General features: G+C 33.5%; 1 protein-coding gene and 1 long non-coding RNA gene across 2 annotated transcripts; one reads left to right on the forward strand and one right to left on the reverse strand.

Moving 5' to 3' along the window:
• Nucleotides 1-725: 725 nt before the first annotated feature.
• LOC132599879 (uncharacterized) lies at nucleotides 726-2,168 on the reverse strand. The gene is made up of 3 exons (XR_009567057.1): nucleotides 1,859-2,168; nucleotides 1,350-1,576; nucleotides 726-967 (listed from the first exon to the last, which is right to left on the reverse strand). It is a non-coding gene; the product is annotated as an uncharacterized LOC132599879 (long non-coding RNA).
• A 2,845-nt stretch (nucleotides 2,169-5,013) lies between these two features.
• LOC132645066 (GTP 3',8-cyclase, mitochondrial) lies at nucleotides 5,014-14,858 on the forward strand. Its single transcript, XM_060361833.1, has 7 exons — nucleotides 5,014-5,376; nucleotides 7,368-7,988; nucleotides 8,519-8,686; nucleotides 8,765-8,956; nucleotides 11,755-11,823; nucleotides 12,027-12,160; nucleotides 14,550-14,858. The coding sequence occupies exons 1-6, from the start codon at nucleotides 5,332-5,334 to the stop codon at nucleotides 12,108-12,110; spliced, it is 1,179 nt and encodes a 392-aa protein (XP_060217816.1). The 5' UTR covers nucleotides 5,014-5,331; the 3' UTR covers nucleotides 12,111-12,160; nucleotides 14,550-14,858.
• The last annotated feature ends 2,519 nt before the right edge of the window (nucleotides 14,859-17,377 follow it).

Below are 17,377 nucleotides of genomic sequence, written 5' to 3' on the forward strand. Positions count from 1 at the left end.
TAAATGAATCATCATCCTCTTTTCCTTCTTCTTATTTACAGAGTAGATCAAAGCTTTAGATTTTCTTAATGAGTAATAACGCATTACTAAACAAATTAGAACTCTTCTACCAACACATTAGTTACTAAAATGATATAGTAGGTTTGCTACTCAGTTTTCCATGATAGACATGAAACATGGTCTAGGATTTTCAACTTTCTAAATTGTTCTATACATATACATAGGTTCGGCCTCGAGCTACTCGTTTGCATATTACCATTTTACGCTATAATTGTCATAGTTCCATGCTAGTAATTTCAAAATCACATTAAATGTAAAGGAAAGGTACCCCTCCCTCCTTTTTCTTTACCTTGAGAATGTATTCGAACAAAACCAACAACAAATGACGACATGTTGAGGCCGTAATCATGTGCTTTACCAACGAATATAATGGATTCCACCATATATGGGGGAGCGAGCGAAGACATGCAACTTTCATCAAATATTATGAGAAGTCGTAGCTAGGGATCAATTGATTTTTTTTTGGGTTTAAACAATAATCAATCACACTCACGATAAAGGAAATCTTTTTTCACACCAAAAACGTCCCATAAAAGAAAAAGGAACTTATATTCCCTTTACATTCATGACATCTTTTGTTCCAAGTTTTGAGTTTTAATTCTCACACCATCACTAACAATAGTTATAAATAAGTTTCTTAAATCCTTTAATTGCTTCAATTTTGTCTTTATTTTCATAAATCTACCCAAAACAGATATATACATATGACCGAAAATTGAATAAGCAACCAAGAAATAGATGATACCTTAATAGATTAATTGAATGAAGAAGCAGAAGGTCAAGTTGCTATTCCATTGTCATCAATGAAGGAGCAGGAGGTGCAATTACTATTTTATTGTCGTTAATTCCTGCTGGTGTTGTCAATATGACCAAGCTTCTAGGTGAAGGTAATAATGGTTCTGGCTCCCTGAAAAACACACTCATATAAATGAAGATATTCACAATATAGATGAAAACTTTCAGGTAGCAAAAGGGAAAACTTCTAATGTAGATAAAAATGAAACTTGCAAAAGTCCACATCCATTTCAAAAGAGGCAAATAAAGGAAAAAGCGAAAAGTGAAATTGAAAGAGCATAGCACTGTAATTCCACTGATTCCACTCAATATTCTTGATCAATTCAAAGCAAAAAAACTCTAAAGCTTCTTCCTCTTCTTTAATTCAGAAACATAAAACATCTTCATAATACTCAAACCAGATTAAATCGATTTTTTCATTATGGAAAAAATGCTTAATAAAAAAAGGTAGCTTGGCAGCTTAAGTGTTGAACAAAAAAAGGTAGCGTTTTTACCTGAAGTGCATTTCATAACCAAGTGGATAGAACAAAATGGCTTAATTGTTTTCATACGAATGAGAGTAACTGGACTATCTCCTTCTTTTTTGAACCTCTCCTTTAGAAAGTGGAACATACTCTTCTGCCTCGAGCTCAAATTCTGTAGCAAAAAGCACCACTCCTACCCACTCTTTTTTAACTGCTCCACTATTTGTTTCAATGTATATCACATCGTCAACAATTACCTGGGAGAAAGGAGATGAGAACATAAAGGTTACGAATTAAAGCAGTACTATGAATGGTGCCAAATTAAATTATGAATAATGTGCAATTCCCTCTCAGATGCCTTCTAGAAACATTCACCAAAAAATTACATTAAATAAACTAAATTGACACCATCAAAGAAATGGTCCAACCTTAGATCTAGCATTTTGATGCTAAGGAGGGAAAGAAAATATTACTATGCCGTAATCATCCACTATTTCCACAACGGCTAAAAACAACAAAGAACATGCACAGTTACTCACTCTTGCACGAGGGCTCGATAACAGTCATCCCGTGAGTTTTAAGCCATATAATCAACTATCAGCATCCTTCATTGTTTTCTGCAAAGCTAGAATTAAGGCGACATTTCTTTGGGGCATTTAGTCAACATCTATTAGACACTTTTCAACTAAACATAAAGTGGTAACGCGGTTACCTGTGGAAGTTTTAATTCAAATTGATTGAAAAGATAATTGCAACCACACAATTATAACCGGATATATATATCAAGCAAATCATACAAAAATAATTTTAAAATATTACTAATAGAGATGGATACAATTTCAAGTTATTTTAATATAAGAAATTCGGCAGTTAATTTACTTCTAATAAGTAACTTCTCCTCACCGCTTAAGTCCTAAGTCTTAACCAACCGTCACGCCCAAATTCTGGTATTGTGACTTGCACTGAGATGGAAGATCTACTAAGAAAGAATTTATGAAATGATTTCACGAATATAATATTGCCAATTTAATCTTCACATAAAAGTAATTGAAAAATTAAAGAGCATGTTTCAGAGCCTGATCGTCTGCAGCAAAATTACTTAGAGGATAAATATTGAACTCCTTAACAATTTTTATTTTATTTTTTATAAATGAAACAGAAAATATGTACTTGATGGTTTAAATTACATAAAATTTCATCTCACACCAAGCCTTCCGCTTCATCTTTGCTGCTTCTAGATGCTCACTGTTGACATCTTTCTTTTGCTTGAATTTTGACAACCAAGAAACAGGGAAAACATGAGTGATCAATGAAGATGAAAGTTCTTTTGCCCACATCATCCTTCACTATATAAAAAAAAACAAAAGAAATGAAAGTCTTGGAATTATGGAGCCTGTTTGGATGGGCTTATGCCTATAAGCTGCAAACAGCTTATAAGCTAAAAAAAAATAAGTTGGGGTAGTCTAACTTATTTTTTTTGGCTTATAAGCTGTTTTCAGCTTATAAGCTGCTTTAGATAAGCTAAGTCAAATGGGCCCAATTATTTTTTTGACCTTATTTTAAGCACAAAATGACTTTAAGCTGGCCAGTCAAACACTCAAAAAAACTGAAAACAGCTTATAAGCAACTTATAAGCCAATCCAAACGGGCTCATGTGGTAGTAGAGTTTTTGCTAATGATTTTGCATTGAAAATTCGAAGCAGTTTTTGTTAAGACGGTTTCGTTTTTTAATTTGTGAGGAAAAACAAAATAAGAACGTGGGTGATATCGTGATAGGGAGTTTTAGGTTTTGGGAATACGTGGGCCACTGGGGTTAGTTTTTCCTATTCATATGCTAATGGAAGTTTAGGGAATTTGTTAGTTACCACATTTAAAAAAAAAAAACAATGCACGTACAAAAGAAGCCTCACGTGAAATTAAATATTGATATGTAATTATTTTTAAATTCAAAACATTAACTAATAACTAACTAATTAACTACTTTTTGTCCTAAAACTATCCTCTTTTTAATAATATATAGATATAGATTTGTCTAATATATGAAATATGATTGCAGAAAATAATTACATTCCTAAAATAAAGCTGATGCACAATTTGCAATCAAAATTATATTACAAAAAGTTAGTCACATAGTAATTATAAGGATTCTATTGCCAAACAAAGGTTTCTAAGTGTTGCTACATAAGGAAATTAAAATTAAGCGTACCTTGAATCCAAAGTTAATTGGATCTGCATATTGTTTACTCCATTTTATAATTTTTACTTTGTTTAGATTTTCAAGACAAATATTAAAATGAAAAAATTAATTCAAATTATAATTTCCACATTTATTACATGAAAGTGAATAATTGATTAACAATCAAGCGACGTCTATGTTAAAAATAATATTGTGATCAAGAACTATTCCAAAATAAAAATCCCTACCTAGAATACTCTATATTCGGATTCTAACCCTATAATACAATGCAAACCTTCATCCTAGTCTCTCTGGTTTTCTTATCTGAATAATTTCTATAAATAAAATTACGATATCCTCAAACTAATTCAGCATTTGAAAAGATTTTTGGGTTAGAATAACAAAGTCTATGCCTTTGTAGTTTTGTGCTAGCAAGCAGAACAAATAATATTTGTTTGTCAAGCCATCCATTTTGGGAGACCTCATTTGCTCAATCTATTGGAATACGTTGATGATCTCCTACAAATTTCACTACTAAAAGAAATCAAGCTTTATATCTTTCTTCTTTGGTTTTCACTTTTCAGTTCTTCACGAAAAATTGTGATCCATATAGTTTACCAAAGTTTTCTCCAAACGAGGAATACGATGCTAAGGTTAGAGATCACGAATCAAGAAGGTATACTTTGCATATGCACATTTTTACTGCTCAGTAATGTTTTCTGAATCCAAATATGCTACTCATAAGTTACATTAATATAATAAGAAGAACTCCTTCCATCTTATTCTACTTATATTAATTTAAAGTTGTCACTTATTTTTTTCTCAATTTTCTTTGTTTTATTATAATTATGATTATTTATAATTAACATTATATTTATCTTTTGCTATGTAACTAAACAATCTGAAGTTTTCATAAATATGACGTGTACAAAATGATTCGAAATCCATCGCATCTGTCCATGTGCTACTAAACGATTTGGTATAGGCTCTCCAACTTCCATGGTGCTTTTGCTTCCATGGAGTTTGATGCGAGTGGTGGTCTCTTTTTTCAGTTAGACTTTTTATTCGGATCGGATTAGTGTTTAGGGCGGGTTAATATGAAAAATGGGTACATATGGGTGGTTCATTTTAATGGAATCATGTATTTTAATTCGGCCAATAAGAAGTTGCAACGTGGAATTTAAATATATATATATATATATATATTTAATTCAGCGTTGATCGTTAGTCAAAGGACATAAGTGAGCCAAAAAGGCGAGCGAAGGGGTTATTTTAGCCAACTAGATGAACAAAGAGTATATGTATACCTTTTCTAATAATCCGAAGGCATTTTTGACCCCTTTTTCGAATTTTATACACAGGAGGAGTAGTCCAAATTGACTTATAAACAGAAAATAATGATAAGTTTAAATATTAAAGCAATTAATTTTAATCTGATATTTATAAATAAGATATGTGTACTAATTTATTACGTTTCCTTTGATTTGACGTATACTTGTAAGTAGGAGAAAAAAAATTAAAAAAGAAAGGGGGGCATGAGTGTTGACCTTCAGCGGATCGCAAGAGACAAAGATCCTCTCTGCTTAGCTGCTACCTATATCCCTCCATGGCGGTTCACAAATTGCAATATACAGGCGTCTCACTGCCCTTGGTCCAACTACTTCACAAATAACCTCAATGCTCTTGTCTTTACCCCTTTCCTATTCTTTCCCTCTCCATTTTTAAACTCTATATATATAAACTATTTCCAATTCTCTCCAGCCAAATTCAACTGAACGATAAGGTTTATTAACTGATTCATTCATCAAGAAAGGTCGAATTATTCTGCTCTTCCAAATGCGGCCTTCTATCTTTAGATTCTTCCAATGGCCTCTAACCTCTGTATGTTCCTTCCCTTTTACCTTTTCATCTTTAATTTACTTTTCACAGGAAAAACTATATTCTTGATAGGTTTGTGATTTTAATTGGTTTTGTTATATTGAAGTTGAACACAGCTATTATGGTAATCAGCTATTGATAGCTGCACCTACATCATTTTGTACCTTCGAATTATATTTATCTGTTTCATGATCAGCCTCAAGTTTCTGTTACATAGTCAAGTTATGTGAGTTTTGATTATAATAAAATTTGGAGTTCCAGATAAATTTTCTAGCAGTCTGATTATTTTTCCTCTGGAACTACTCCAAATTTAGAACTCTAATTATCTTAGATCAATAATTTTTTCCTATGCTGCTTTGAAATTAAAACTATGTCAATTACTTATGAGTAGGTTTCTCATATTAGGTGGATGGCAGAGCCCTTGTTGAGTGAGATATCTATCTGTCTGGTCTAAGAAAGTCCCACCTGCTATTCTTTTATGGATTTGGGCTTTACCAACCATTTTCACATATAACCACTATTGTTTTGAAGAAACAAATTTGAGTTTGAATTAGTCATCATTTAAATGTAGAAAAATTATTGTTTCAAATAGAATTTCTAGGAGTTTTAATAACGCTTACAAGTAAGATTTTGGTAATTGAAAAAGCAATCATGAATGTGAAACTAGATAACAGAAAAGGGTGAACATGCCATATCTTCTTTGGTCCTTGGAAGCAGATGACTTCCTGAAAGTTGAAACCATGATATCAAAATTGATACTGTTAGTACAGAAACCAATGAACGAGATCTTAAATCTTTAGATGTCCCAGTTGGTCTATATTTACATTTCCATGTTTGCCGTGGATTATTAAATCATATCTAGAACTCTCCCTGTCCAAATTTCGATATCTATTACTACTCTTGTCCTTATTTATTTGGTAGTATTTGACTAGATAACGATTTTAAGAAAGAAAAGAAGGCTTAACATATAACGTTTATACGCATAAAACTCCAAAAGTAACCTTAGTAACAGTCTTGTACATTTGAGGAATAACCTTTCATTCCTAATTTCCTTTTGGTGCACCCATGAGGTTCCAATGTGTATGGAATAATGAGTGTCGTGTTATAGATACTCCACTTTTTGGTATAATGCTTGTATATCCTAGAGTTTTCCATTATCAATATATGAACTGAAGTACCGGTCTACTTGAATCCAGAGGACCTATAACAAGTCTTGTCAATTCCTGTAAGAGCATGTTCTTAAGGACAAAATGAGAATGTGAAAAATGAAGTGTTTTTTTAAAATAGAAATGTTCTAGGTGTTTTAGACATACAAAAAAGAGAAAAGTGCCAAATAATTGGGACCTCAAGCTGATGAACTATTCCACAGGTTGCAATTGAGAGGGTGAGGAGAATTTATTACAAAAATCAATTTGTTAGGTTACTATGGAAGAGGAATGAGAAAAAGAAAGGAATACTTTATACGTTAAGATTTTGAGCAAAATTGGGAAATAAGGAGCTGTAGCAGCTACTGTGCGTGAAACGAAGATGGTGAAGCAGCTAGTGGCTATTTATGTTTCGGTTTGAAACAATTAGCTTAGTGTTTTATATCAGAGTGATGGAAAATCAGTCTATTATACTATTTTGTTATAAATGTAGTGCTTAACAGATATGTTTGGTAGAGAAGCCACTGGTCAGCTCTATGCTGCAAGAGCAGGCGTTAGTGCCTCACAGTGTCTCAACTGCTTGTATTACAGATTGAGCTCTTTGTAAGTTGATTAATAATGGACAAGTTGAACTCAGGCAGCTAACAGAGGTGTTTCATGTGCCTCCTGTTTTTTTCGACATTTAGGAAAATAAACATTACAGCTAAATATATTTTACTTCTAGCTGCCAGCATCCAGGCCCTTTTCTTTGTCCTTCACTTTTGTTCTCCATTTGTTTGTGCAGTTTTAACTATTCCTCCAACTACTCGTCAATTGTTTACTTGCAACTGACTGATAGTTAATCTACAGGCTGGCTTTTCATCTAGAGCATCATTACTATCTGCAAGCAGCAGTGGTCAAAGTATAACTACTAGTCATCTCAATGGGTCCTCTTCAAAGATGTATTCAACTTCATGTGAGACATTGACCGAAAATCCATCCAAAGATAGACCTATTTCTGACATGTTGATCGATTCATTTGGGAGGCGGCACACATATTTGAGAATATCATTGACTGAACGTTGCAATTTACGATGTCACTACTGTATGCCAGCGGAGGGTGTAGAACTCACTCCTAGTCCTCAAATTCTATCTCAGGATGAGATTGTTCGCTTGGCAAGTTTGTTTGTTAGCTCTGGAGTGAATAAAATTCGTTTGACTGGTGGGGAACCAACTATTAGGAAAGATATTGAAGAACTTTGCTTGCAACTATCAAACTTGAAGGGCGTTAAAACCCTGGCGATGACTACAAATGGGATTGTTCTAGGAAAAAAACTTCCAAAGCTGAAAGACTCTGGACTTAATTTGGTAAATATAAGCTTAGACACATTGGTTCCAGCAAAATTTGAGTTTATGACTAGGCGCAAAGGGCACGAAAGAGTAATGGAGTCAATTAATACTGCAGTAGAGCTGGGATATAATCCTGTCAAAGTAAGTTCTCTCTAGCATGATTATGTTATTGTATTCTCCGTCAAATGATACTCCTTCCTGTGTCAGCTTACTTAATTTGAATCTTGAGGATTTGCTTGATCAAGTTTTTGGTTTAGTACCAGATTTTGGTAATTTATTTATTCGATCCGAAATTAAAGATTTAGAGACTGTGGAAATAACTAGAACTACCAATATAACATAGAGAACTGAGAAGCAGTACAAAAGAAATTTAGAAATCATGGTAAATGTAGGATATGTTTGATTTTCTAAATTGTAAAAAGTTGAAGAAATGGGACTAAGGCAGCAATATCCTGTTTTGCGTCCTGATGATTTCTTAGTGCTACTTTATGTATGTAAAATCTACAGCTTTTGCTTGAGATTCTTTGAATTGTACCTGTGGAAATGGAAGATCTTAGTAAGGACTTGATTTGAAAAACTAGCTTCCTGATGATAGAAGTTTTCAACTCTGCCTGATAGTCTGCTTTGTGTTACATTATTTATGTTTTCTTTTGGTGTGTGTTCTAAATCAGGTAAATTGTGTTGTAATGCGTGGATTCAATGATGATGAAATTTGTGATTTCGTTGAGTTGACGCGCGAAAGGCCAATCAATGTCCGTTTTATTGAGTTTATGCCGTTTGATGGGAATGTCTGGAATGTCAAGAAGCTAGTACCTTATGCTGAAATGTTTGACAAAGTGGTACGGTAGAATTTGACAGATGCTTCTCCTTTAAGTCAGTTTTCTACATTACCTAAGTCACTCAATAACACGGAGCAGGTTGAAAAATTTACAGGGCTTCAGAGAATTCAAGATCATCCGTCAGAGACCGCTAAGAATTTCAGGATAGATGGGCATCAAGGCTCTGTTTCATTTATTACATCAATGACTGAGCATTTTTGTGCTGGTTGTAACAGACTGCGACTTTTAGCTGATGGAAACTTTAAAGTTTGCCTGTTCGGCTCCTCAGAGGTGAATATCATATCTTCCTTTTCTCAATATGAGCACATAACGCCTTGTAATTTTTTCCTTTGGTCTCAAGCTCCTAATACTTCAGATAACACTTGTAGCTCCCTTTCCTTTTGAACAAAAAATGTAACGGCTGGATTTTAGATTCGCCACTATTGGAGAAGTTTACTAGATTATACGTTTCCTTGTCTTCACTTTACTAACCAAATAATTCCTTCTTCTCTTCTAGTGGTTCCTACTATCCTCTTCTTTATCAGCTTGATTCCTTTCGTCTAGCATTTGTTCTCGCTGGTGAATTTGGCAAGGAGGAGTGAAAAAGTAGGGGAGAAAGAAGATGAATTTGCAGTGGCCTCCAACCATTAGATGCAGGAGATGAAAAGTAGTAGCTGGTAAGAGAAGGGAGACATTAGGCAAGCAAATAAGCAGAGTGGAGTGATGGAGCTTGGTGTAGAACTTTTACTCTGCTGCTGTAGAAAATAAAGAATAAAAATTGGGCGAAAGAGTCAATAAAGAGAAAAAAAATGAGAAACTAGGGGAGAGAATAAGGTGTTTTTCACCTTTCTGCTACTAGTGAATGAGAAAACTAATGGTCTTTACTATTTAGGCCAAACTGGAGGGAATAAAGTGTCCAAAAAATCTAAAACCTAGAAGGACTACAATTCCTGTCACCAAAAGATCCACCAGTACTACCAAGTCCTATCTTCCACAGCTGAAAAAAAAGAAAAGGAAAAAAGAGGCAAGACAGGACAGAGTGGTAGCACTGATGCAGGATGTCCCTTTCTTCCCTTTTGTCTATGCTATCCTTTTCTGGATTTCTTCCACAAGAATATCAACTGGAGTTACTTGTTCAATTCCAGTCACTAGGGATATCCTAGGCAGAAAAAAGGAGTTATAAAACATAAGTATGAAGATCCATAATTGACTATCTTCGATTATTCCAGTCTCATGGAATTTGTAGAGTTTTGTTTGAAATTAAGTGTTCAAATAGCTGTATAATTTACCCCTAGGTTTGTCCTATCAACTATATATTTGTCATATCTGTAAACCTCATTTCAAATAGTAAAAGTTGCATCGTCTTCCCACACGACTTACTAGTTTGAATATAAGTTAGTATTGTGATTCTTATTTTTCTTAGATACAATTCATCATCTATGCAGTACCTTTTCCTTATTCCTGTTCTATCTATCCCGATCAGTTGAAGAGCTTACCAGAAGGAATTATTTGGTTAGTTGAACCATGTTATTCATATGATGTAAATGCAGCTTCGTGAAATTCCACTATAAATTAGCCCCATCAGTGCTCCCTATATTCCTTTGTTTTAGGCCTTATATTTTCCCATTCATATTAATACAAGGGATCCAATTTCATAGATGAGATTAGACTGTAGCTTCAGTAACTACTGGATTCATGGTCTCTACCTCCTTCTGTTGTTTGAGATTATTATTATGGCTTATTACTATGACTTAGACATAAATTTTTAGTAGATATCATTGTTTTTATGAGGTAAATAGTTTTATTAATGTTGGGGGAATCTGCGTACACAAGAATTTTACCTAACAGTAGGGAAACCTACACCAATTATGGTTCTCCACAAAAGTCACCCACTCATCTATACAAGCAAGGACCTCATGGGTGCACCAAAAAGAAATTAGAGACAAGAGGCTATTCCTCACCTGTGCAAAATCTCTTTTGACCCCTTTAAACGCTTCTCTACTCCTCCGCCTCCATACAACCCACATAAGAGCTAGTGGGACTACATCCCATGCCCTGGGTCCTCTTTTACTCCCTTTGAAATTCCACTATGCAATCCCTTTGAACTCGGCAGACTCGTAGACAATGTAATGAGAGATGATCCACATCTTCTCCTGAGGATCTACACATATAAAATCAACTGACATGTATGATCATTCTCTTCCTTAGATTCTCGGCTGTCAATATCGCTCCCTTTGCTGCCAACCCCACAAAGAAGCATACTTTGCTAGGCGCCCTAGGTATCTATATTGGAAGATGCGGAAAATCCACTTCAACTCTCACCAAAAGAAGCTTCTGGTAATATGATTTAACTGAGAACTGTCCATTTCCCTGTCTCCTATCACGCTGCTATGTGATACATTCTGCTTGCAGAGTAATTCTACAAGCGCTAGTACTCACCCACCTCCCAATCATGCAGATTTCTTCTGAATGTGAGATTCCAGATCACCCCCCCCCCCCCCCCCCCCCCACACAACAAAACACACACACACAAATGTATTCTCCGAATCTGTTGCACTGTCGATTCTCTCTAGCTCGAAATTCTGTTTAAGTTGGGGAAGGCAATTCTCAACACCTTATCTCCACACCACTTGTGTCCCCAAGATCTAATTTTGCTTCCACCATCCACCTTGTTTATAATGTGGCCACTGAACTCTTCCCATCCCATCATAATACTCCTACAAAGCCCACATTCAAATGAAATTGTGATTTTTCGAGTCCTCCAACTCCATCGCTGGTACCATACTTTTCTGCAACCACCTCCCTCCAACAAGCATGCTCCTCATCCATCCCAAATCTCCATAACCATAGGCAAAGATTTGTTGAACATCCTATGGTCTTTCACTCTATGTCCTCCCTACTTCCTCGGGGATGTGATGGCCTCTCAACTGGCAACTGACTAGGTGATATTACTTAGTTTCATCTGCGGTGTCCCAAAGGAAATTCCTCCGAAGTGTTTCCAGCTTTTTAGTCACACTAGCCGGTGCATGCATCAATGATGAAATATATGTGCTTCCTTGTATTACATCTATTTTTTTTACTTTCTCCAGGTGAGCTTGAGGGATCCTCTTCGTCTTGGTGAGGGTGATGATAAACTCAGGGAGATCATTGGGGCAGCGGTATGTAGCTAGTAATCGACTCCAACACTATTTGTTGCTTGCATCTTTGCCATTTGTATCTTTTTTCTTTGTTCCACTTATTTTCTAGCCGCATGCCTTCATCAGGCTAAGACTAACTTCCTTCCATATCGTTTAGCATTTAAGACTCATGCTATGTTTGCAATATTATCTGCATTTCTTTTGATTCGTTCGTCCTTTTTCAGGTCAAAAGGAAGAAAGCTTCTCATGCTGGGATGTTTGAAATCGCCAAAACTCCAAATAGACCGATGATACATATTGGTGGATGATGGATGAAGTATATTGGGTTTCGATGCTCATAGTCGAATTCTACAATGATGTACGTATGCTTTCTTTTGGGTCAATTGAAGCATCTTCCCGTAATTTCTGCTTGAGAATACTTCATTTGGAGTTTTGGTGTCCTCATCTGATTTGAGTCATTTTTAGGTTTCCACTGCATGCTAGAAATGCAGTTTGCTGACTACAGTTGTAGTAAATCATAAATAGTGAAGTTTGCCTGCATAAGGTCTCGGCAATCTTAGAGGTTTTGTAGTTATTTGATTGTGATCTATGTCTTAAACTGCTCTTAAGATTTTGCTTTAGTTGCGGTTGTAGATAACTATTTCTTGGAAACTTGAGAAGCACTCTTATTTCATGAGTCAAGTTGTCTCACTCAATTGGATATTAAGAGCTTGGCATTAAAACAAGAAAAATGCAATTCCATATTTCCAATATCACATTTTTGATGCTCCTTATTGATTTGACCAATTATATGAACTGGTAAATTGGAAATATTAGAAAATTCCTTTCTTGGCCGGCGTAGTGAATTGTGAGATGCTTAATTTAGAGCCTTCTGAGCCGAGAAAAGGACCAAAATCATCCATAATGTTTGGGTTTGGATCAAAATCATACATATTCTTTTACATGGTGCACTAATAGTACATTATGTTTGCATAAGTGGTGCACTTTTAGTCACAATCCCAAATAAATTTAACGGAAAAGAACAAAAATGCCCCTGAACTTTTAGAAAAGGTATAAAAATACCCTTTATTCATCTATTTTGTTAAAACTACCCCTCAATTCAACTTTTTGGCTCATTTATTCCCCTTGACTAACGGACAACACTAATTTTTTTTTTTTTTAAAAAATTAAATTGCACATGACATTTTATTACTGAAAAATTGATTTATTCTTTTAAAAAGAAATCTGAAACCTTGAAATTTTTTTAAATTTGGAAAACTTTTTTTTAACGATTAAAACCTTGACTAACGGACAACACTAATTTTTTTTCTTTTCAAAATGTGAAAAATTGGATTTTTATAAAAATCTGAAAAAATTAAATTTTTTATGGAAAAACTGTGTTTAAAAAAAAAAACCAGAAAACTATCTTTTTTTAAATCTAGAAGAAAATTATGGAGTATTAGTTTTGCACATTTTACTTAAAAAAACAATCAGTTTTTCAGATTTAAAAATTGAATTTTCTAAAAAAAAAATGGGGTTTCCACCCGTTAATTTTTTTTTTCCAAACTTAAAAAAATTCCACATGTTTTAATGAAAATCCAATTCTGTTTTTTTATATATATATATATATATATATATATATATATATATATATATATATATATATATATATAAAAGGCTTACTACATTTGTTTTTTTAAAGAAATGGATGTTGAAAAATTATTTTTCCTTATTCTACAAATAACGATTTTTCAGATTTCTTTTTAAAAGAATAAATCAATTTTTCAGTAATAAAATGTCATGTGCAATTTATTTTTTTTTTAAAAAAAAAAATTAGTGTTGTCCGTTAGTCAAGGGGAATAAATGAGCCAAAAAGTTGAATTGAGGGGTAGTTTTAGCAAAATAGATGAATAAAGGGTATTTTTATACCTTTTCTAAAAGTTCAGGGGCATTTTTGTTCTTTTCCGTTAAATTTATTTGGGATTGTGACTAAAAGTGCACCACTTATGCAAACATAATGTACTATTAGTGCACCATGTGAAAGAATATGTATGATATTGATCCAAACTCAAACATTATGGATGATTTTGGTCCTTTTCTCCTTCTGAGCCTGTCACCCGAGGTTTTATGTTTGCATTTATGCTTGTCCAAGTGAGATAAAGATAGTTGAATCTCAAGGAAATACATGAATGAATGGGTTTGGTGGATTTAATTCTTTGCTTATGTATGAACATATTTCTTTTTCATTGGCATTTTTTACGGTGCTGTGTACATTATGGGTGCTTAAGTAGAAGGGCTTTCCCAACTTGGCTCAAAGAATAGCGCCCCAGGGGTTTGGTCTAGTGGTACGAGCTCAACATATGATATGTGGATTAGGCACACGTCATGGGTTCGTACCCCGCCACACACTAAAGCCCGTTATTTAAGTGGAGAAAGATAGAGGGAACCCATCATCTGCTGAGTTTTGAACCACGCACTACTGACCCTCGGGGATTTTATTACTAAAAAGACTTGAAGTGTATTATATATTGCATTTTTATTCTGGGGTGAAGTGAGTGAATATTATCCATGACCACGGTTAACAGCACTATTTGGACAATGAAGTCTGGGTGCGAACATATGAAGTCTGTCAGAAATATTTTATCGTGCACTTATTCTTTCTCTTTCTTTTACTAATATGCGTTATCCATTTCAGATTTGCTCTTTTTCTCTTACCAAACATCTTTCAACTTCCAATAATGATGCAGTTTTTTCACTTTACTTTTCAGGTACGTGGCTTCAGATGCACCTGGAAAAAGAGAGACAGGAGAAGGGCCGGATAAAGAAAGAGGAAGGCGACCAAATTGGTGCAGATGCTCGACTTAAGCAAGTAAATATCAATTGGATTTTTGACGCTGTATATGAGCATGTTTCAAACACCACCACAATTAGTAAAAGCCTACGCAGAAAGAACCCGTGTATCCGTAAATTTTAGTGTTTCTCTTGTATGCCATGTTGAAATAAGATATATATATACCTGTGCCATAACATGTACCACATCTGAACAGGCTATTGTGATGTAATCCTTCTGATCTCAATCGTGTCTCCGTCACTGATTTCTTCGCAAAAATTTTATGCTATTACTTAAGAAAAACGAAAACATAACACACGTTTATTGCTGTTGTCAATAACGAAAACATTGGACATTTATACTCTGTAGCAGTTCTGTCATGAGAATCTCTTTCCTGGATGAATGCATATACTGGTCATGTTTGATTGAAACATTGTTTGTTCTCTAGGGACAAGGATTTTTTTTTATTTTATATAGTTTTGTCTCGTATACGTTTTGCAATTATTTTTTCCAGCCCCCTTTATTTTCCCAATATGATTGAATTATTAGCACTTCAAATAACACTTTTACACCAAAATCAAACCATTGCTTTCTCTCCAAATCTTCATTATCGAGCAGCCATGAGCTTCCATTTCATGAAGCTGATCCGTGATCCCGAGATAACCAACCCATTTTGCAGTGAAGTTGAAGAGATCGGCAAAATCGTTCTTTAAGGCATAATAAAATTAGTTTTTTTTCTTCTTAAATTTAAAATAATTCTGAAGAGGGTATTCATAATGTTAAAGTATAAGCATTGAGTGTATTGTTAGAAAATCTCGCTTAGTTAGATTGCAAAAGTTCTATCATAATGATAAGAATAATTAACTCAGTTAACACCCCACTATAGTAATAAACTCAAAATAACCATACTTTTTATCAGATACATATAGTAGCCATTCGGGTCTTCCTTATCTATTTTATTAACTCCCACGTCCCTTTTCTCTTTCTTATCTCCAAAAAGTCTCAGACCCCCTTTTACTCCCCCTTCATCATCTTCAGTAGTCCTTCAATGGCAGCCAACAACGAAAAAATTTATCTTCCTTCCTCAACGTCGCAGATTGTCATAACATCATCAGAGAATTCTTCTTCCTCTATTTTTTAGATCTGCATTGAAACTTTTTCCCCAGATCAGTGCTTATTTATTTTTTTGAAGTGTAAGTAACAGAGGTGTAGAGAGAAGAGAATGGAAAAGAAATTTTGACTTTTTTTAAAAATATACTTATTTGGGTAAGGTGAACTCAATGATAATAGAGTATAATTAGTGCATAATAAGTGTATAAACCGTGTATAATGAATACACACTGATTATACATAAATTATGCAGTGATTATTCATCAATTATACACTGCATATTCAGTATATAACATGTATAAGTAATACATATTGGCTTTAGACTGAGGTAATGTGAAAGTTTGGGGGATTTCTGAATTGGTGGGTTTTGGTCTTGTATAATGTTGAAGCTGACTTTTAGTCTTGTGATTCTGAAGTTGAAGAGCAATTTTATTTAGTTTGATTTGCCCTTTTCAAGTTTTTGAGTGTTGGAAAGAACCCTCGTAGAGAGTTTGCCGATGCTGCCGACTTTGTTTTCATTTTTGTTGGCACGAGGTTATATGTTTTTATGGCTATTGTCAGTAAATTATATCTTACGGCTAGGGCGGGTGCAAAATGTAAATGACCGGTTAATTTTGATTTTTTCCCTAACTAAAGATAAGTAGGTATGCCTGGCAACCGGTTCCAACCGGAACCGGTTATGGAACCGGTTAAGGAACCGGCCGGTTCCGGTTAAAAAACCGGTTTAATCGGTTTCGGTTTACCGGTTTTAAACCTCAAACCGGAACCGGTCCGGTTTGAAGTGGTTAAAATCTATTTTTTTTTGTTTTTTGTATTATATATATATATATTATAGTATTTATTTGTATATTGTAGCTATATTTTCATATGTTATACAACTTTATAATTAAAGTTTAAATATTTACTGACTAACAGCCTAACAGCAAGTCAGCAATACAGAATAGTATTTTTCATATACATATATATGTATAACTTACATATACTTATATATATGTATAACTTAATATATATACTATACATACTTATATATATGTACTATATACTATATATACTTATATATATATGTATAACTTATTATATATACATATCTACTATATATACTATATATACTTAATATATTTGTACTATATACTCTATGTGTATAACTTAATATATATACTATACATACTTATATATATGTACTATATACTATATATACTTATATATATATGTATAACTCAATATATATACTAAATATATGTATAACTTAATATATATACTATATATATGTATATATATGTATAACTTAATATATATACTAAATATATGTATAACTTAATATATATACTATATATACATATCTACTATATATACTATATATACTTAATATATATACTCTATATATTTATATACTATATATACTTATATACTATATATACTTATATATGTGTATAACTTAATATATATACTTATATATCTACCTTAATATATACTTAATATATATACTCTATATATTTATATACTATATATACTTATATATGTGTATAACTTAATATATATACTATATATACTTATATATATGTACTATATACTATATATACGTACTTATATAGTTTTTTTTTTTTTTTTTTACCGGTTTAACCGGTCCGGTTCCGGTTTTACCGGTTTAACCGGTTC

Source organism: Lycium barbarum, chromosome 6 (assembly GCF_019175385.1).
Source record: "Lycium barbarum isolate Lr01 chromosome 6, ASM1917538v2, whole genome shotgun sequence".
Lineage (NCBI taxonomy): Eukaryota > Viridiplantae > Streptophyta > Magnoliopsida > Solanales > Solanaceae > Lycium > Lycium barbarum.

Coding starts and splice junctions, on each gene's coding strand:
- LOC132645066 (XM_060361833.1), top strand. CDS start 5,332: ATGCGGCCTTCTATCTTTAGATTCTTCCAATGGCCTCTAACCTCT. Junction 8,687..8,764: donor CTGAAATGTTTGACAAAGTG/GTACGGTAGAAT, acceptor AACACGGAGCAG/GTTGAAAAATTTACAGGGCT. Junction 11,824..12,026: donor GGGAGATCATTGGGGCAGCG/GTATGTAGCTAG, acceptor GTCCTTTTTCAG/GTCAAAAGGAAGAAAGCTTC.